Below are 21767 nucleotides of genomic sequence, written 5' to 3' on the forward strand. Positions count from 1 at the left end.
CAAATCAAATGTGCTATTAGGGGACAAAGAAGAAGACACAAAAAATTATTATCAATTACCTCTGAAAAGAGATTCAACATTTTGTGTTGGTTTAAAATATGAATTCTGGCAAAATGAAGATGCAGTATAGTAACAGTGCTTTTAAAACAGGATTGAAACAAATGTGAATCGGAGCTTCAATGATACGTGGTGGTATATGAAATTAAAATTTCTTCAAGCATATTAGGATGACTTGAAGTAAATCTCATGATATGCAAGGAAGAATAAGTCAATATAAACTTCCATGTCAGGATGACAGTGTAATTAAATTAAGACTACGCTCATAATTTTTCAAAGCTCATTAGTACATTATAACACTGTCTCAAACTCCTTTAATACACAGAATTCTGTGTGTTGTAATTAAAAGCTGATGTAGAGAATAGTTAAGTTAGTTTAGCTCTGCATACTTTTTAAGGATATTTCAAGGATCATATTCTACACCATTTTCTGGTTTTAATGAATGTAATGAATCCTATTGATCTGGATGGGACTATTTGCTTAAGCAAAGACAGTACTTCTGTGTTTGCTGAATTGGAGCCTTTTTCTCTCATGGAATGTGAAAACAGGAAAATTCTCATGCAGTTGTGTAATTACAACCTTGTCAGTACAGATAACAGTAAATGCTATGCAATTAAAATCTGTAAAATAAACTGACATAAAGTACCGTTTCTCCTTAATCCTGATCAATACAACTTACCCTCTTACTGTGAATTTTAAATAGTAAAAGAGCATTTAAATTGCATTGTCTTTCATTGTACTTTTTCTTTGTCTTTTACAGGAAAAAGTAGAATATGCCTTCCTGATAATTTTTACAGTTGAAACATTTTTGAAGATTATAGCATATGGATTATTATTACACCCCAATGCATATGTTAGAAATGGATGGAATTTATTGGATTTTGTAATAGTAGTAGTAGGGTAAGTAACTCATATTCCATTGTAAAAAGGTTTTAAAGTCTTCTTTACATTGAAATAGATATAGATCTGTTGGCTGTGTGTAAGGGCCTGAATTTGACGTTTATTCCTCTGGAGTAAAAACATCGACTGATAATAGTGAAGAATTCACTATCAAGTCAAAAGTTTTCACTGCTGTAGGCACCATCAGCTATACACTAAAACTTCATAGGGATTTCTGTGTTCTGCAAACAATTTGACAAGATATATGGTCCTTAATTGCCTATTGACGAGATACTGCTCAAGCCCTTGTGCAGGTTACCAAAGAGTACAGAGTGGAATGTCCCTTGGAAAGTGATTATTGAAAAAGGGAATTTTCAGTATTGCAGATTTTTTACTAATTTTTTTTTATTGATATAGCCTGTAGAGAACATTATCCCATATGACCTTGTAGGTTGTGACTGGCTTGCAAAGAAGAACTTGGTATGCAAGTTCAAACTATTTCAAGTTCTCTGTAATTGAAAAAGCCCTGGAGTTCAAGAGTATCTGCTTTTAACTCATACCATTGCATTAAGGGAAAAGATGGAAAGTAAAGGAATTTGTGGTAAAGCATTATTAAATACGGGGAAGTATTCTGAATGTGTTAATAACCAATTTATAACTATTTGATTCTGAGACAGAAAAAATTACTGAGAAGATGGTATTTGGGCCAGTTGCTTGGGCAGAAAGAAATTTTTGTTGAGGACTAAAATTTGTGTATAAATAGATCCTTCATCAGGCTAGGTCATTCTCAACAGATTGGCCTCTGTGCCTGAAGGGGAAGCTTGGTGGGTAGGTATGGAGACTATCAGAGATAAAAGCTCTGTTCTCTTGCCAGGCTCACTTGAATAGACGTCTTCTCTTTTGTCAAATGACCATGGAGCCACAGTAAGCCTGGAGCAGTCTAATTAACATGACCTCTATCTTTGGCTCTGTCCTAAATACATGATAACTAAAAATTTTTCCATTAACTCATAAAATGTTCACTATTGGAGGCTAAATCTGATTAGGTCAAATATTCTCACTGCGTCCATAAAAAATATGGAAAAAAAAAAAAAGGACTACATCTTATGAAATACCTAAAGTATCCCTCTAAGATTTAAATTCTAGCTCAAACCCAGAAGTTTTGAGGTGTAAATTCCTATGTATGCTGCCGTCAGTTGTCATCTTCCTGGAATTATTGCCCTTCAATATCACACAATTTGGTTTTGCTCTCTTTGTTAAAAAAAAACAAAAAACAACACAAAACAAAAAACAACAATGCAAAACCCAAGAAAAAACACCATGCACATAAGTGAAGAAACAAGAATGAGTCCATTTATCTAATTAATACTTAGAAGAAAAGCCTGTTGGAAAGTTGATTCTCATATGTAACTCAAGACGGATATGGAATCACTTCTGGATCTGATTCTATTTGACTAGCATCACCATGCAATTTCATTAGGTATTTTAATACCTTTGAAAGAGCTGCGGTGCTGTCCTCTAGTCAACATATTAGATGAAATTTGCTTTCTGTGCTTTTTCAGCAGAAACGAAAGCAGTCCAAATGCATAAATCTTAACTATGCCTAAAGAAATCTCTACCAGGAAAGGAGAAACGTGCATAGGCTTTTTCCCCAGCATAAAATTCAGCATTTAAACTTTCATAAACTGTACAGGAGGATGAACGTCAATTTTAAGAATAATAAGACTTTGTATGTTTTATACCTTAATGGCTTTAGATAATGGACATAAAATGGTGGAAGTGTAGATATTGCTACTATTACTCCTGTCTTTGTGTCTCGTCTCTGAAACCAGAGTAGGAATTACCTTCTGTGCAGTCTACTACTTGCCTGCATTCTTTGTCATGCAATTTCTATTGATTTAAGTGAGATAAAAAGGGTTTAGCAAAGAAAGCTTTCATAGTGCTTTTACAGTGCTTTCTTATGCCTGTAGACTTTAAATTTTCCAAATAATGTACTGATTGGCAGGCTTGAAGGCAGCTTCTCTTAAATTGGGGTTTTATTCAGAAGCCTGTTTAACCACGTTGTCTTTAGATCACAAGTAGTCTAGCTGAAATCGTTGAGGTGGCTCATTTTCTTAGAATTATGCTTCATTTAAATTATGAGGATGAATTAGGATCTGAAATACTAACTGTGTGGATTTCTCAAGGTGTTACAGAAGGTAGGTTGCTGGATTGATATTCATTCTAAGAGCCGCGTGATGCTCCTTGTGTCTGGCTTTCGTTCCGGAGAAGAATGAAGCAGAACAGGGATGGGAATTGACTGATACAGGTTGATTGCTGACTGGGAGAGGAGAAAGTCTTCAAGATTCTACTCTGGGCATTACATGACTTATAGCAACTATCCTACAGCACTGCGAACCAGAGTTGTGAAAACTTCTTTTGATGAAGCCAAATATCTACGCATTTCAGGAGTCCTTTGCAAATGTGAAATATTTCAGGATTGCAAGAATATTGGCTTGATAATCTTTTCAGGAGAAGTGCAGTTCTGCAAGTATTGGACTACAGACTCTTTGCAAAGGATTATTATGGTTTTCATGGTCCATAATTGTTTGTCTAGAAAATAATGCATCTAAAAGTTAGGTCCAAACCAAAATAGGTCTAAGTTTACTTTGCATTTCAAACATTTGCACGAGTTTGAATTTCTGCTGGAAGTGGGAGGGAAAAATAAAACCTTGTCTTCCAATCTCTTCTAATGAATTACTAGCTCATTTCTGCAGTGAAAAAATACAATATAATAAATGAGTCATCTGGGAATATTTTTATACTCAAGGTTATTATGAATAAGAAACAAATCTTTTTTGTGTTATTAAATTTTGGTCTCAAATTATTTTTTTAATATATTCAGCTTTTGCTGACTGTATTTAGCATACTGAAGTCACTTGGAGTTCACATATTCCACTAAAATTAAAACAGATGGTTTCTTGTGATTATCTATTTCATATTTTAAAGAAAAGACTACTTCTCCAAACTTCACAGTTAAAATGTTTGAACAAGGAGGAGTGGCAAAGTAGCTTCATTTATCTTCATTTATTTAAAAATAGCCATGGGGTGTGTACAAGTAGGATTCTAATTTATTGGAGACTGTGTGATCATCACTCTCAGAAGGGATTAGCACTTGCAATTCATAACTCTTCCTGTCATGATTTAATACGTCAATATTCCTCTCACTCTGAAATCTGGATGGCTTTGCAGAGTTATCTGCAGTTCAAGTAATTTCCTAATACCTTTGATTGCATGGCAAATGGATGGTGATGACCTTACCCTTCATCTCATTTTCTAGATTATTTAGTGTAATATTGGAACAATTAACCAAAGAAACAGAAGGTGGCAGCCACTCAGGTGGCAAACCTGGAGGCTTTGATGTCAAAGCCCTAAGAGCCTTTCGTGTATTGCGACCTCTCCGGCTTGTATCAGGAGTGCCCAGTAAGCTCTTTTCTATTTAACTCTATTGAAATAAATACTGTAACTGATCTGATTGTTTAACTTTCATGTTCCAGACACTAGCATAAATGAGATAATATAAAGTTGATTTTTGTTGTCTGGTTGTTTATATAAAGTGAGATTCGAGATGAATGATATGCTATTTCAGTTTGAACAGAGGATTGTGAATTCATTCAGTGTATGATCTTCTTACACAGTTCAATAAGCAGACGGGCAAATACACTTCCTTTTTAGAAGCTTTATATAAAATTGAGTTACGTGTTTAAATGCAAATAGACCAGAAACTAAAATTCAGATTTTTAAAATTCTAAATCCTACACATCTGAAAATGTAGGTGATCCTAGAATAGTTTATATTTTGGTAAGTGTATGCCAAAGCACATTACACATCTCATATTTTCTGCCCCCTCCGATGCACATGAATGCCTTCTGTTTATGTCAATAAAGCTACCAGATAAATTAGGAGACTTGAAAAGTAGAGCAATATTATTTAAAGAAAGCAATTGAATTTTACAACAATCCTTCCTATTTTCTTTTCATGCATTACTAATTACTGAAGTTTTTTGGGCTGAGTAAGAGGTTCATGGCTTACAACTCAACACTTTCCAGTGGTTGTATTTATTATATCGTAGTCTTTTACATAGAAATGGTTGTGTTCTGTATATATTTAGCAAAAGAGATTCAATGAAGACAGCAGCAATCTTATGAAATGTCAGAAAGGAAGTCTTTTGAAGTATAAATGAGCCATGTTTTTTTCTCATTGGTACTTTGACAACCTCATTAGTCTGGGGTTTACTTCTTTGAGTAAGAACAAAATTTGGCTTAATATTTAATTAAGGAGAAAATACAAGAAAAGTGAAATTAGTTCTGAAAGTGATGTGAGAGATGAATAACTGAAAAATAAGATTGTTCAAAGTGAAAATGAGTTTTCCTAAATAGCCAGTTGCAGAAATATATATTAATCTGGGGAGATATGTAGAGTATAGCTAAGTGCAATTTCTGTGGACTTGTTGCAAAGTTGTAATTGTAGCACAGGACATCTTAGAGCTCCTATAAAATGACCTGCAGCCTCTCACCATGGCTTTCATTTCACTTCAAAAAAGATCCAACTGTAAATTCTTGTGACACATTTCAAGCATTGGCTTCTGTGACATAACATTTATTAACAGAGGAAATCATTAGGCTTTGACAAAAAGCCTTTAGTCTCATATGAAATATATTATATGATTCTGGGCAGTAAAAATGTTTTTAAATGGATGCTCTCTGCATGTGTGTATCATAAATTTCGAATAATGTGTAATTACAGAAGTTTTGGTAAGGCATGAACATAGAAACCTAGTTCATATCTTGTATCTTCTTTTCCTTTAGGTTTACAAGTTGTCCTGAACTCCATTATAAAAGCCATGGTTCCCCTGCTCCATATTGCCCTTTTGGTATTGTTTGTAATCATAATCTATGCTATTATAGGATTGGAACTTTTTATTGGAAAAATGCACAAATCTTGTTTTCTTATTGATTCAGGTAAGTCATGAAACTGCTTACTAAAATAAGGGATCAGTTCTGTTGTATTTCAAGTCTGTGAGATTTCAATTTGAAACAGAACAGGGGCTGAAGCACTGAGGCAGTTGTAACCCTAGGTTTCAGTGAACTATAATTTTAGGAAAAGTATATTCTATTTAAAAACAATCAAGGAAACTGGTAGTGCCTCCACCACCAACAGGAAGAACAGAGACTAGAATGTGTTCTGAACAACTTCTAATGTCTGAAATGTCTAACTGCAGCATCAGCATTGATAATATTAGGGGTTGCTATCCACAAGGGACAACTCAGTAGTTTTTCTAGATGTCCCATAACTAGTAAGGTATACTCTCTTGAGATTATAATTTGGCAGTGTCTCTCCTTCAGTATTTTGGGTGGTTTGACAAGAAATAGAGTTCTAAGATGAATAATAAAAGAAAACTGTGTTCCTCCACCTATGCAAATGATGCAATGAAAGTGTTTCTTATGGGACAGTTTTGAAGGAGTGAAATGTTATTGTGAGGGAGAAATAGGTGATGGCTAAAGGTATGTTTCCTTCGCCTAAGAAATGAAGTAGACTACATGAAGCAATTAGTGTTGGCCTGTGTCCTTGGTGGTACATCAATATGAAGTGACGAGGAAAAAAAAAACTGTATGGCGAGTTTCTGAAAAGATGTGTTGCATTATTACAACTGTGTAAAGATGCTTTTTTCCCCTTCCTATTGCTTAATTACTTGAACTCTTTTGTATGCTCCATTTTGATTAAAATATTTTCAGATTGTAGGGCTCAGGTGTCAGAGAGACAAGCATCTCTAGAGCTCACAAGTTCCCTTCCTCAGCACTTCTCAGGTTGATACGTAGATTTGCGCTCCAATAGGTTTGATATTTCTTCATATAGAAGAATTAACTCACAAATGTTTGAGAAACGAAACAGACTTATTTGGTCAATTTTCAGATATACTAGTTGAAGAAGATCCAGCACCTTGTGCATTCTCAGGGAATGGACGTCAGTGTGTCATGAATGGCACTGAATGTAAGGGTGGTTGGGTTGGACCGAATGGAGGCATAACGAACTTCGATAATTTTGCATTTGCAATGCTGACTGTATTCCAGTGTATAACCATGGAAGGATGGACTGATGTGTTATACTGGGTAAGTAACTTCAGAAATCATTGAACTTTGCTTACTTTTAAACAAACTTCAACGTTCAAATGAGAAGTAAACTGTTTTACAATACCATAAGTAAGATATCTTGGTGAGTTTAAATGGAAGAGGAGCATAACTGCTTAACTTCTTTCAGTCACAGTACCTTTTTGGCCTGCTTAGGCTAGGAAGGCATTTTAGCAACAAATTTATTCTTTGGGTTTTACTTGTTTGTTTTTGGTTTTGTTTATTTCATTTGGATAAAAATAATACCACATTTATGTCCTTTTTTTCATGCAAGTGTACAGTTCTTAAACATGTCTGATTAAGCTTGGGAGCTCTCTTTCCACAGTATTTCTACAAAATATTTTGCAATATTAACATAAATTAGACCAAAACAAGCTCTCAGCTGTCATTGCTTGCCTTGGGGACTGTAAACCACTTGTTAAACATTCAAAAACAAAACCCAAAAAAAACCCAACAAAAACCAGGTCACAACAGTTGCGAGTCTGACATTGTCACAGAAGAAGCAACAAAAGGCATTCAAAAGTAGTGCTGTCTAAGGCCCCACCTTTAAATGCTACTCCAGCATTAAATAATGAACCTTCTCCGTCTTAGAACATAAACAAACGGCTGGACACGAGCTGGAAACAGGATACACTTTGTCCTAATTTTGCAGATAAGAATGGAGAGAAAGAACACAGATTTTTAAGTGAATAGGGTTACCTAAATATTCAGGTAGGAGTTTCTCTGCCTTACTCTATTGCAATCAAACAACATTTTGTTCTGCGACTTTTTAAGGACCTAATATTTGTTATGAGTGACTTGTACAAGGTTGTGCAAGAAGCCCATGACAGAGCCTGCCTACTGCAGGTGCTCAAAATCATTGTGAATATTCCATACTACTTGGTACTGAGCAGTAAGTCTTTGCAGCAATTAGGACCTTATGGCATCTTAACAGTTTGAATACTGAGAATTTTTTTTTTAATGAAAGAAGAAATTTGATTGCTAGTAAGGATCACGATTAGAAAGCCACTGAAAACAGATGAGCAATCTCAGGGCATGTCTTTGTGTAGCTATGTTCTATGTTATGTTGTTCACAGAAGCTCACAGTTTGGATTACTTTTAAGTTTAGCCAAGTGGGGTTATTTACTTATACTGAATCTTCTGTGGAGTACAAGATGCAATAAAAGATGTAGCATTACTCAGTGAATGGACACTTTAAGTGGTCATTTGTTGCAAATCAAGGTGAAATATGCTGCTGCTAATATAACACCTGTCTGTGTAGTCTCAGAATAAAATTCATGATACTAGAGCATATAATAGGAATACATTTTTAATATAGTGTCACTGTTAAAAATAACTAAGATCGTAAGATGACATTCTTTTTGGATTCAGAGATGAAGAAGTTGGCAAGATCTCTGCTTCCACTGTCAGTTATCAGAGGTGAAGAATTAGCTATAAGCATGCAAACCTTTGGTAGTAAAGAGACTGACGGTAATACAGGGCTGTACATGGCCCAGTTTGTTAGGGTGCAGGTTTATCCTTTTTGAGTTTTGCTCTCCAACTCTTCTTAATTTTCTCAGAGAATGCATTACTGCAGAGTTAGTATATATTTATGTGATTTGTATTATGATGATGGCGGGTATTTTTATCCCTCCTGAAACAGAAGGTTTGCCATGATTGTCCAGAAAAAAATACACTTTTAACACTTTTCAAGGCAGAAGTCTGCTCACATTTTAGTACCTGGCAATTGCTGTAATTGTCACAGATTTTTACAACTAAAGTCAACGATAAAGCTTTCAGGGAGTTAACATATGAAGACTATGTTTTTTACAAAAGAAATAGAAATAATTTAATCTGAATGGCTTAATATTAAACATTTTCCCCCTTGGAATTAAGAAGCTAATTGATTAGATGCATTCAAAGAAATCTCCAGCCCCAAAAGTAAAACTATTAGAAGAGGGTGCTGTGAAAATTGTCATGGTCAGACGTTTTCAAAATGCAGTGCATAAGAGAATTCAAAATTCAAAAACTTTGGAACTGCATATGTTATTTTGTTTCTCTAAAATGGCTTCCCAAAGCCAAAGTTATTTACAGGTACACAGATGTCAGTTTTAATTTTATTAAAAATGATACTGGGGTTGTTAGTAAGAGAACAAAGAAATGTATTGACCTAGTAAAATATGTTCAAAACCAGCTTTTCATATGGCTTTGGAATTCATTTTAATTGACATTTTTATATAATTTAATTATAGCTCTAGATCCTTTGTATTCCAGCGAATTGCCCATTGTCAAGCTGAAATCAAATGCTGAGGACAGAAAAATGACATTTTACATGTTTTACACTTGCCCTTGGTTGACCTGAGGTAGACTGAGGTATTGCTAATTAAACATTCAAAAAGATTTTGTTTTAATCACAAACTGAGAAAAGACATACACTAGGTTGTGATAAAAATGTCCAAAGAATCTAAGGAAACAATTACAGATGTGTAGGTTTGTGAGTTAACTTTTGCTTAGGAATCTATAGATGAAAGCCAAATGGAATGAGTTTTCTTGAAAACTAACAGAAGAAGAACAAACCCACAAAGATTAGAAGCTGCACAGAAATTCTGATTTCCACTTGTTCACTGTGTGAACTGTAAAATTGGCTATGTAGAATTATCTTGCTAGCAGGTGTAAGGCGAGTGGGTGAAATAAGTGCAATACTTTGCATCACGTTATGTGGCATTCTGCTAGCAAGAATGACAGCTGAAAATTACTGCTTCCAGTAATGCTCAGTAGCACAGCTTGTTTTCACCTGATTAACAACAGTAAACTCTCCCTAAAAATTCCCCAAGCATTGGTAGTGTTTTTTCTAATACATATTTATTATAGATTGAGACCTTGATGGTACTACTGCGTGGCATACGTCCCATCCTGGTCACTCCCCTGGACATCCCACTGATCACTAGTTTGCATCTGATTCCTATATGTCCTATTGTTTTTAGTGCTTTTCCTTGACACTTAGTTTTCTCTAGCTTCCTTGTAACCCATGAAAGAATGACTGCAATTTCCTCAATTCTGCACATGCAAAAGAAAATAATTACAGTGATAAAACAGAGTCTATAGATTTTTCAGAATGTCAGTCAGATGATCAGCATCTCAGGAAGTCTTCTCATCGTGTTTCTTTTTATTGTGCTCATAGCTCAAGAACCGTAGAGGATTGTCTACAAGGAAGTATTTTAAGGGGATATGATGTGCTTGAAAGCAACTAGTGTACAATCAAAGATTTTTCCTGGAAACAACCAAGTATTTTATAAATCTATCTCACAAAAGAATTCGTTGGCTGATGCACAAAATATATTATTAGTCCATAAAAATAAGTTGCAGAGCACATTTAAAATATTATGAAAACTGTCATTAGAGTACTGAGAAGGAATCTTTAGAATAAATAAATTAGCAAAATCGTTTTATATGACCAACAGGTCAAATAAGCAGTGATACTCAATAACTTTGACTTGAATGATCTAATATAACATTAGAAAACAAAGACATAGGTTGATATAAATTACTAAGTCACTTTACAGCAGCAGAAATGGAAGTCATGTTAGTGCATCCAAACAATACTGGTCAGCAACAAATGACTGGTCAGCAACTTAGGCTTAGCCTAAGAAGTCAACGGATGCTCGATAGCTTTTTGTTCTTCTGTACATCAGCTGCAAATGTTTGGCAAACAGTGTTAAAAATTATGAGAGAATATGCTAGACAAATCTTACAAAATCTGTATTTCTCCCCCTTTTATTTGTCTTTTATGTACTAAGGATAGCTTAGCACTGTTCAACACCACTCACAGGTCATCTGAGGGAGACTCTTCAGTGAAACAAGGCAGTACATCCCCAAAGACACTGATGTGCTGGCTGCACAGTGCTCCCGGCGTTTGATGACTACATAGCCAGAAATTTAACACATGATGTCCAGCTGGAGAAAGAATAGTAGGAATTTTGGATAGCAGTATTAATACACTGCATAACTCATACCTAAGAGCCAGGGATAACAGGCAGGATTTAAAAAAAAAAATATTGTGTTAATCATTTGAATTCAATTTCAAGCTAAAATCTAGTTTAATGCGTCCCTCTCCCCCCACCTTTAGATAATGATTTGGACTACTTGTTTTTCCCAGAATCAGCCGATTTCATGTTGCAAAGAGTTGATACTTAAATTATCAATAAATTAGAAACCTCAGAAAGAGAGAAAATTAAACAATCAAATTCAGAACTACAAGCAGAGCTGCCAAGGCAGGGAATATGCATATTAATGAGTTTGAATTAGTATTAGAAGAGATGATCACATATATATTTTTAAATGAGCAGCTTATCACAACCCACCTGAGCAGGATTTTAAACTACCCCACGGAGAAATATCATTCCCATGCATTGAACCTGATCTACTTTGACAAGATATCTAGTATCTTGGTCTTAGCTGACTGCTGACCTATACTGCAGTCAAAGCATGGAACTAATTTCTTGTCACACAACATTGCAAATACTCAAAAGAACATATTACTTCTCCCCAGACAGTTTAAATAAAATAGATAGAAACTGGCTTAGAAGTGGGCTGTACTTCCAGTGCTGCGGACTCCTCTAGCTGAAGCTTCAGTTCATCAATAACACTTGCCACAAGAAGAAAAAGATCATTTAAAACACACTTTACTACCCAGGCTGTCTCAGGATTACAGCTTAGTAGATAAATTCAGATGTACCTTGAGTATTGAGTTTTCCTTTGTACATCCTCTATCTACAACAAGGTAACAATTATCCATCATCAATCCAAATGATTCATGCTATTATTTTTGCAAAGTCAGCAGTACATGTATTTATAGTATCATGTTGTATGGAATATATATAGTTATCATAACAGATTTGACAATAAGGAAGGTAACTACTTCCAAAAGTAGTTGGAGTTGTTATTCTGTGCTTATTAATACACCTTAACTAAACGCTGGAAAATAAGTGGAGTCTTCATCTTGTGATTCTTTTGTTTCAATAATGAAAAAGTCTTTTGAGCCCTTAGATTAAGTAAACCAAATCAATAAATTTAAGTTTTAGAAAGTAACATAATAAATACTAATAAAATAAATAGGTTTTAGAAATTTCTTATGTGGAGTTTTTCTGGGCAATATGAGTAAATACATAGAAGCTCTAATTAATTGTATTAATCCTAGATTACTCTGCTGCAACTGCTGAAGGAATTAAACACTTCTGATTTTTGTTACACCTTGAACATGAATTTTGTTAAACCTGGTGGAGTCATGGTTGAAAGCAAAACTATCCTGTAGAAAACCTTCTCTGGTTTACTAAAATGGAAAGAGGCACTTCTCACCCTTTAGTTATGGTGATGTGCACCTGCTCTGCCACCAATGCAAACTGATGCCAGAGTGATTTGACACAAGATAGCTGCCTGAAGAAGTAGTAATTTCTTAGCAAACAGTCAAATTTGATGTCTAGGCTTCCCTTGGAAAAAAAAAATATTTTTTTGTTTTTTGATGTGACTGCCTAACATAAACTTTATTAGCTAACAAAAGATAAAAGTAACAGAAATTAGAACCTTCTGTTCAGATAGATTGAAGCAAATTAATACAAATGAAGCTATGCCTTACAAGTTGAAGTTTAATTTGGAAGGGTCACCTATGTGTGTACTGTCAATAACTCTGTGGTTTACACACAGAGGTTGGGGGCCAAATTTAGAGGCAATGAAGTAATTATGAAGCTCTGCGGGTACTGTAACAACTTCTCATCTCTTCAGAAGATACATTTCTTTTTAGCCTCCCTTAATGCCCAGGCTACAGAATTAGGATTTTCCAGTTGTTCTTGAGCTGAGATGCTTAACAGAGCAGTGGTCTCTGAGTTCACATCCACCAGAGCTTCTTGGCATGTGTCCGAGTCTGTCCAACCAGGAAGATGTCAGGGAGGGCTGTGCTTTAACTACAGAACCCAGAGAAGATGGAAGATAAAATTGCATGCTTTCACAAATCAGTCTGGAGGCTGCTATGCTTCAAGCACAGCCTGTTTTAAGTCAACTTGAAGTTAACTCCACTTCAGCCAGAGATATCTCAGAACACAAACTTTGAAGTGAGCAGGCTTTGAAAAGCTGTCTACTGTGCTCTAACATGAGTAGAATAAATAGTCTGTGATCTGAAGTCTGTGAACCTGCAGTGTATGCTTCAAAGAGAGCAGGATTAGTCCCATTTAACAGAGTACTTATTCCTGAGACATTTTTACACCATTCAAGAGGCTGAGTTTGTCAGTCTGAATTTTTTAGTTGTTTAGATAGGTTCTAGGTAGTTATAAATAAACTAGATTATATCTCCATTAGCATGTTATAAAAGGAGAAAGGTAAGATTGAAAACTAAGGAAGCGAAGAGACCAAATGATTTAGAAACACTGTGAAAAATAATTCAAAATAGTTTCAGGCATCAGTGGAGTATGTGTGTAATAGGGCAAATGCAGAATTAGAGGTGTTATTGCATTGCTTTATCATTATCCCCAATTAGAGCTAGATTAATCAATACGTATGAAGAACTTCAATGATTTACATAAACCAGTGGCAGCTTTTCAGGAAAGTAAGGCTTTGATCTGCATGCAGTTGCAGATGGGGATTTTACAGTTACAACAGATAGGATAAGTGAGACATTTTAATGATTTCTAATTAATGTTCTGGATTGGGATGTGCTATCTACTGCTGTGTAATACTGATGGTTATATCTGTGCTATAAACTTGGCTTGTTCTCTCTATTTCACTTCAGAGATATCCCCGAACAGCTACACTGCAGGGTACGATAGCTGACTCCAATTACAGCACAGCTAACAAAATAATTCACCCCAAATGCCAGATGAAGCAGTATCAGACGGTACCAAGTTTGTCCCATCAGCTAAAGATAATTCTTAAAGAGTTTTCAGGCATATGCATGATGATATAGAGTCAAATATACAAAGAAAATTTTCATCTCTACTAATTGGACTTGCACAGAGTAATTTGTCTCCAGATCTGGTAGTGCCCACAGCTGGATGCTGTTATGGGGGCTTCAGACTGTTCCTTTGTCACTTAGGAAAAGGTTTGGAAGAGCTTCAGATTTTAGTTCTCGTGTCTGTGTGAAAGGATGAAAATACCAAAAGTGGCATTCTGTGGAATGAGCATTTTTAAAGACTTACCTAATGGAATAATAGTACATTTACCATTACAGTGAAACTGAATTAGGTGATAAGAAAAACACTCTGTCCTTCTTAGCATTCATTATCTTTTCTGTCCTCTGGGTGACATGATGGACAAACTCATTAGAACAGAAATCAAAACATTAAGTCTAGTGCTGGGAAAAGGCAGAAAGAAGGGCAGGAAGAGTGTCACTTGGCAGATGCCTTTGCAATAGGTGTTATGGATGCTGAAATCTTAAAGGATTCAGAAAGAGATGGGGCGAGCCCACTGGCAGCCATTAGATATGGCACATTCTCTATTATGTCTCTGAGCCAGAGGGTGAGCGTCTCAAGATTTTTGCTGAGGAGTTGAGACCTTATAGTTTTTGGATTTTCTGTTGTCATTTTACCATTATTTGAGGGGCTTTTACTGCTTATGTTTCTTAGTTGCAACTTCCAGTAGTCTGGAATTTGTGTCTTTATAACTCCTTATTTCTGGTTTTCGAGTGAGAAGTCAGTATTACTCCTTTCAGTTGGAAATACCTCATCTGTGAGGATGGAAATCTTTTTGTGCACGTGTATTAACCAAGCTCTGTCTCCAGTATCAGTCAAGACAAACTGACTCTTCTAATGTTTCTTTAAATGAAAGTTATGGAAAATGCCAAAGACATGCATGAAATGAGCAAGTTTTCCAAATAGTAAGGATTTCCTTACATGCTTTCATCTCTGGTATTAATGCAATCAGAAATATTGCTTCATGAATAGGAATTATGATGCGTTACCTGAATAGACTTTAATTGTCTCTAGAATTAAGTGGTGAAATTATTGAATAGATGCAGTTTCAGGTAGTTGATTTTAGGAGTTAGTGCCAGGTATTCTAGTGGATTTAAGGGTTCCTGAGTTAGGAATGCTTTAAACTAGTTCATTATCTGCCCAAACTAAAATGTTTCATTTGATGCTGGTTAGCTGCAGTTTCCAAGCTTTCACATCATAAGGCATTAGTCCTACACAGATTAGCCTAAAAGACTGGGCTTATACATCAAACTGCATAAATGAGATGGGCTTTTTTTCATATATTACACACATTAAAGTGCTTTAAGGAGAAGCAAATCACAGTTGTGTGTACCTTTATAACAGAGCTTGGAAATTCATCTTTGCTCCTGGCTTACTAAACTAGCACAATGCCTTGCTTCTTTGATACATTCTCTTTCTGGGGAGGAAGAGTGTATCAGGTTGGGTTCCAGTGATTCCCAGAGCTCTTTTGTTCTCCTCAGATCTTTTGTTTTTCTCAAAATGAAATTACAAATATTCATCTTTGAAGATTTTCAAAACAGTTTATAGCAGGAAAATTTTGACATCAACACCAGATGAATTTATGCCCTTACTCTGAGCTCTGGGACTTGCAAAATGCTGTTTGCTAATGGTATAGTTAAATTAGATGCAAAATGCATTCATATCCATGTGAAATTTAATCAAAATGTTGACTCTTACAAGCTATTATTAGAAAAACACTTTGCTTGATCTGTGTGTTATGAATTATTTCTATGAAGTAAACTCAATTCTGAAATAATAAAATAACTACAAGGTATGCATTTAAAAAAAAATCCCCGAGTAAATGTTAAGGTCAGATGCCTACAATGGAAAGAAGGTGCAAAGGGCAGCACACACTGGAACAAAGCAGAAATCCAATATTGGCAATGGGTCATTTTACTCATCTGAGCTCTCTTTGTTGTTAAGAGTTCTGAAAACTTGCTTTGGGAAAACAGGCATGGGAGATAAAAAGAAACTGTTAGTCTTCTCAGCCTAAGCCCCTGATGTATTAAGTATTGCTAAAAGTATTGCATACAAGATTGAGTTTAAGTAGGTCACTAAAATGGCAGCATTATGAAAGACCTTATTTTCCACGTGAATATGTTGCAGAATTGGACCATGGAAACCTGAGATCTTTTGCAATTGAAGTCAATGGTTCCAGCCTTTCTGAATGGCTATAATCTTTCTCCATTTTAATTTCTTCAAAACTTAATTTTAGCGAAATTAAAAGGAAAAAATCCAAATCAAATATGTACTTAACAATTTTTAAATTATTATTACTAGTAGTATTTTTCTATCGAGTAAGTAATTCTAGGTTGCTTTTCAGGATTTAGCTTGATTTCTAAAGCACTTTAACTGAGGATGTTCACAGAGGTTATTTTAAAGGACAAATGAAGGTGTTATGTAGAAGAATCTTCTTTTGGTTACTTTGGAAGTCTCAATTTAGTTAGTGTAACATGTCACTGTGACAGATCATCATTGAAGAAAGGTGCCTATGGACCTTAATCTGCAAAGACTTAATGTGTTGTGCTTACATTTAGCTGAACGTTGCATCACATTGCAGAAACTGAAACTATGATACGTTTTTAAAAGATAGAGGAAAAACTGAAATTAGAAATACCATTTGAAAAGGTTTTATTCCTGTGTGTAATATAGAACTGTGTCCATTTCAGCAAAGATGTTAATGTCAGTGTTTAAAGCTGAGCTTTTATAAAGCGCAAAGCCAGATCACAAATTTCAGATGCAACAAACAGACTTAGGACAGCGTTCACACTGACAGGATTTCCTTGTAAATTGTTCTACGATACCATATCTTGAATACTCACAGAGTTCTTGTTGAATCTTCCTGAATCTCATGGCTAACAAGCATCTCAAGAAGAACCTAATGCAAAAATAATATGTGAGAAATATTTCCAAGAAGTTCAAAATCAGAATTTGTGTTTGTAACTTATTGAGATGTCTTTTTGCATCTGAAAATTACATAAAACGCTCAATTTTCCTGTTTTACACATGATTTTTTTTTTTTTTTGAACAAGTGTTCTAAGATGTCCACGGATAATGGACTCAAATGGAATCAAAAAACTCCAAAGTTTTTTGAGTCGGTCTCATAGATATAATGAGCTCACTAAAATTAGGCACTGGAGAAGGTCTTTATAGAAAAACTTGTGTAATCAATAAATAATACATCTAAAGTTTAGGAACTTCAACCTTTAAACAAACAAACAAACAAAAAACAACAACCACAACACTTTTTAAACTTCATTAACATTGATCTTGATGTAATTTTGGTTCAGAAGTGTTTCTGGGATATTTCCTCATTTTTGCTGTGTTTATAAAATTTTATTTCAGTTCTTCGTTTTTGTAAAGTTCACGTTTTTAAAAATCTGAATGCATCCAGATGTATTTCAGGAAAAAAAAAATTGAAATGTCATTTTGAAGAAAAAAATTTGTATTACCTGTCCTGTTGAAATACATATCAGTACTTCTTTTCTCAAAGGATCATTCATGTAACTAAGATATATATGAACTAATAGTCCTAGTAGGCATAAATTTACTTAGTGGGATCCAAGATGTCCTTTTTTTGGTGTTAGAGAATAGAACTGTTGCAATACTCAATTTGTATAATTGATAGTGTTTTTGGTCTGAAAGTTAGGTTCACTCAGTACTTTCTTTTCAAGTACATATTAGGAATGCAATTTAAATGTGGCCAGTGCCTCCTTTCTTGTATTGTTTCCCTTCTCTAAGTACTGAAAGAATGAAGAGAATGCTATCTCACCTGAATGATTAAATTCTGTTTCTCTGACTCTTAGTTCCTATTACTATAGAGATCTACTCTATAAGATCATCTTATTTCTTGCAGATGAATGATGCTATGGGATTTGAATTGCCATGGGTGTATTTTGTCAGTCTCGTCATCTTTGGGTCATTTTTCGTACTAAATCTTGTTCTTGGTGTATTGAGCGGGTAAGCATACACCTTTTTCATCATGAAGGCAGAGTCCTGAATTCAGTTGCCATGAACACACAGGTTATTTTATACAGGTGAGACTTGAGTTGCCATGATTTCTTTTTTTAATAAATCTCTATTTCTTTTTTTTTTCTAATTAGAACAGAAACAGTTTTATGTAGCCTTCATAAAAAATAAGAAACACTAAAATCAGTCTAGATATACTAGCATATATATTCTTCATGTCCATATTTATGGCAAAAGTATAAAAATAGCTGACAATTTTCCTGCACTTAATTAAATATCTTATTTTAATTCAACTGCTAAGGCATCATATCTGCAATAGAATTTGGGTGAGTAATGAAATTAAAGAAAAATGAATTGGTTGTAAGAACTGTATAAACACAAAAATTTCAGGGTTGACACCTACGTGATCTGGCAGCTGCAAAAAGGACTCTGCTGTTTAATGAATGACTGAATCATAACTTATTTCCTTACGTTTTACAGGTAAATGATGCAATAGGATGTGAATGGCCATGGATCTATTTTGTTAGTCTTATCATCCTTGGCTCATTTTTCGTACTTAACCTGGTTCTTGGTGTACTTAGTGGGTAAGCAGTTGAGTTAACGTTGTGTATGCTATTGCTACTTGTAAGATGGCCTCTGCATTTACTCAAGCTTCTCAGCAATGGCTTCTTTTGCATGTACTTTAGATTCTTATGTCATTCTACCAGTGTTTGCTCTTTGGACTGAACTGTGTGATCCTAATGCCTGTATCTGTCTGACATCACGTTCACCATGCTTGCAAAAAATACTTACTAAATGAGGTGCTGATCCCCACATTCTGTAATATTTCAGCACAGGTATGGGTAGCACTTGTACAGACATTTTCCCCTATAGAAATAGTGGTGTTTCTGAAACTTGCTTTTTTTTAAAATAGCTGTAAATTGATTGGAGTTCTCTTTGCATTTACCGGTTATGTAGCAAAATTTTTTTAATGGGGTGCTTGAAGATCTGTCTTATAGAAAGCATATGACTGGTTTACACAAAGTGCTTAGTGCTTACTGTGTTGCTGTGTACTGCTGTGTCAACCTGCACCAGCAAGCTAAAATATTTATTAATAATCAAATATCAGTTTATTATGGTCATTACAGCACTTCGTTGTTCTGACTACTCCAGACACTGACTAAGAACTGAAGTGGTATCTGTTGTAGCTGCATAATAGGTTTTAAAACTATATGTCAGCAGTTCGTAAGGTTTTCTTCTGACAAAGCCCCCTTTCTGAAGTTACATCTCTGCTTCTTTTGTCATTTCCTATCTTTCCTGCTAGCATTTGAATACTCTATGCATTATTAGAATCTTCAAATCATGAAGTGTGGAAAAAAACCTCTAAGATGATAAAGGCCAACCCCAGTTATTGCTGTGCGGATTAGCTATGAGTTACACAACAAACAATATCATTCTGGCAACATCAGGCCAGCTGTGTCATCTGCGTTAGCCAATAGAAAGATTGGTCTTGCATTGAATGCAGCCTTGGAAGTGATGGTGTCATCAGACTGCTGATTGTGTGCACAACCGTACTCACCGCTTTGCCATGTTGTACATTAGATTTGAAAGGAATTATATAATGCCAAATTATATTCCCGGAAGTCAGGCAATCAGAAGCAACATTTCCAATTGCTGATATGATAATTTTGTTTCAAGAACATTTTTATGTAGTCAGTGTTTTCTACAATGTGATTTTTAAAATCAGGTCAATTACTTGTGATAGACTACTTGCACACAAGAAACTAGGGAAAGTATGGTTTTACCTTACTTTCATAATCAGCTCATAAACTGGGAGTTTAAAATCAAAAGGGTAGACATAAAACACTTTTGTTTTCCTTTTATAATTAATCTCTTCCTTCCAAGGCCCACCCTGATTTATAAAGGATGATTTATGCAGCCATGTAGGCTTTGTTTCATTCAGGGACAAACATGTCAACTGTTGCAAAATGAACGGTCTAGCTCTTGCATCACAGACACACTGAACAAGCAAGAAAGAAAAGGGCAAAAAAATGAGGGTAATTGCTGTATGATTTATTTCTCCTTTTGATGCTGTTACCTAACATTGCTGTGTGACTAGATTTCCCACTAAAGCCATTAGTGGATTAGGTTTTCACATTTCCTTTCACTGGCTCTTAAGAAGGTCATAAGGAGCAGTTAGTTTTCTTCCTGTCATGCAAAGGTGTGCTGTCGAAGCAGTTATTTAGCATTTCCCTTTTCCCTTGCATGACTCAAATTAATTGCCACTGGTCTCAGATTTTTTAATTTTCTAAAAGCAAACTGTGGAGAAAGTAATGCCAGATTTGATGTGCTGATGCACATGTTCACTTCTTCCACTGAAGCCATGGAAATTGAGAGATCCATATGGCTAAGCTTTTCATTTGATTTAATACCTTTAAAATATTTTATAAGGTTTGCACCATTTTGATACACCACCTACTTTTTTCTCTGCATGGTTTCTTTGTTTTAATAAGGTAGGTTTTCAAAGCTATTAAAAATTAAATAAGTTGGATAAATTACTGCATTCTTGATTGCACCCCTCTGCAATTCCATTATATTTAATGACTCAGATACCTTTAACACAAACTTCAAGGCATCTGTGTTGATGCTCTTTCACCAGTTTTTTTTTTGTTGCAATGAGACAGTTTTGGTAAGGAAAGTCTGTTGGAATTATGAAGTTGTTCCAGAGCCACTGTTATAGGGGAAAAGGAGTCCCCTAGTAAGGTTCCATTCTTCAGAAAATAATTTACCACTGGTTTCTAGGTGTTGCTTGATGCACAGGGCTCTTAGAGCCCTTTCCTACTTGCCTTTGCTTTTCACTGAACTCAAATGGAAGTAGCAAGTGTCATGTGCACTCAGATTTATAATTTCATTCATTCTTAAACTTGTTTTCTGCCGTGGTGTCACTAATTGCAGTGTCAGTTGAGCACTCAGAGTGCTTGATGGATTGTCTGCTGTTCGTGATTTCCACGCTGAAGGAAATGATACGAGTAAACTGAGATTTGTGATGTATAAATACCACCAAAATTGACATTGAGTTAGGGAAAGAGAAAGGGGGGAGTGAGTATCCCTGAAATATATGAAAGACACTTATTTTACCAAACTAATAATTGGTACAAAAGAGAAGAAGATGTCCTGGAGAACATGTTTGAAACTCTGATGAGGTCCAGTGTGGAACAGTTACACAGATTTGATTTGGTCATTGAATCCTTTTATATTTACCATGGAACTATTTTCTACATATTATCTGTTTAGATCTACTTGTCTAAATTTTATGGGTATGCTGAACATTCTGTGGATGTATTTGTATTAATTAGCAAAAAAGCTATATATATATGTGTGTTTCATTCTGAGCCAGGCATTGAATGTGAAACACTTGCATTCTTTGTGTTATTTAAGTTAGCTTTTATGTTTTACGTTCTTCAAACCATAGCATGAAACTACTTCTATGATAAAACTACAAAGTTAAATTTTACTTAACCAAAGAATGCAAAAAGTTATGGCAACTGACTTGAAAAGCATGGCTTTGCATACAGATTTTGTAACTGGAATCTGAATGCCTAATACAGTTTTTCTGTATGGAAGTGTTAGTTCCTGTAATATACAGTTGTGCTGTATACATTTAAATCTGCTGTTCTGATCTGTTCACAGTTTTGAAACATTCATTAATTCTCTTTGCATCCCTGTGTTACTCTGTGATCATCTGCCCCTTTGTATTTCT

At 35.1% G+C, this 21767-nt stretch overlaps 1 protein-coding gene across 21 annotated transcripts in view; it reads left to right on the forward strand.

Annotated features, from left to right (window-relative positions):
• CACNA1D (calcium voltage-gated channel subunit alpha1 D) overlaps nt 1–21767 on the forward strand; it is a 165734-nt gene that overhangs the window by 59820 nt on the left and 84147 nt on the right. For 17 of the 21 annotated variants that reach the window (NM_205034.3, XM_040646099.2, XM_040646102.2 and 14 more), the window contains exons 4-8: nt 818–957; nt 4256–4398; nt 5784–5936; nt 6889–7085; nt 18509–18612. In NM_205034.3, coding sequence (NP_990365.1) covers nt 818–957; nt 4256–4398; nt 5784–5936; nt 6889–7085; nt 18509–18612 — 737 coding nt within the window. Of the gene's footprint in view, nt 1–817; nt 958–4255; nt 4399–5783; nt 5937–6888; nt 7086–17915; nt 18020–18508; nt 18613–21767 lie in introns of those variants that run through there. The other 4 variants (XM_040646100.2, XM_015292987.4, XM_015292996.4 and 1 more) reach the window with 2 other exon arrangements.

Source organism: Gallus gallus, chromosome 12, assembly GCF_016699485.2.
Source record: "Gallus gallus isolate bGalGal1 chromosome 12, bGalGal1.mat.broiler.GRCg7b, whole genome shotgun sequence".
NCBI lineage: Eukaryota > Metazoa > Chordata > Aves > Galliformes > Phasianidae > Gallus > Gallus gallus.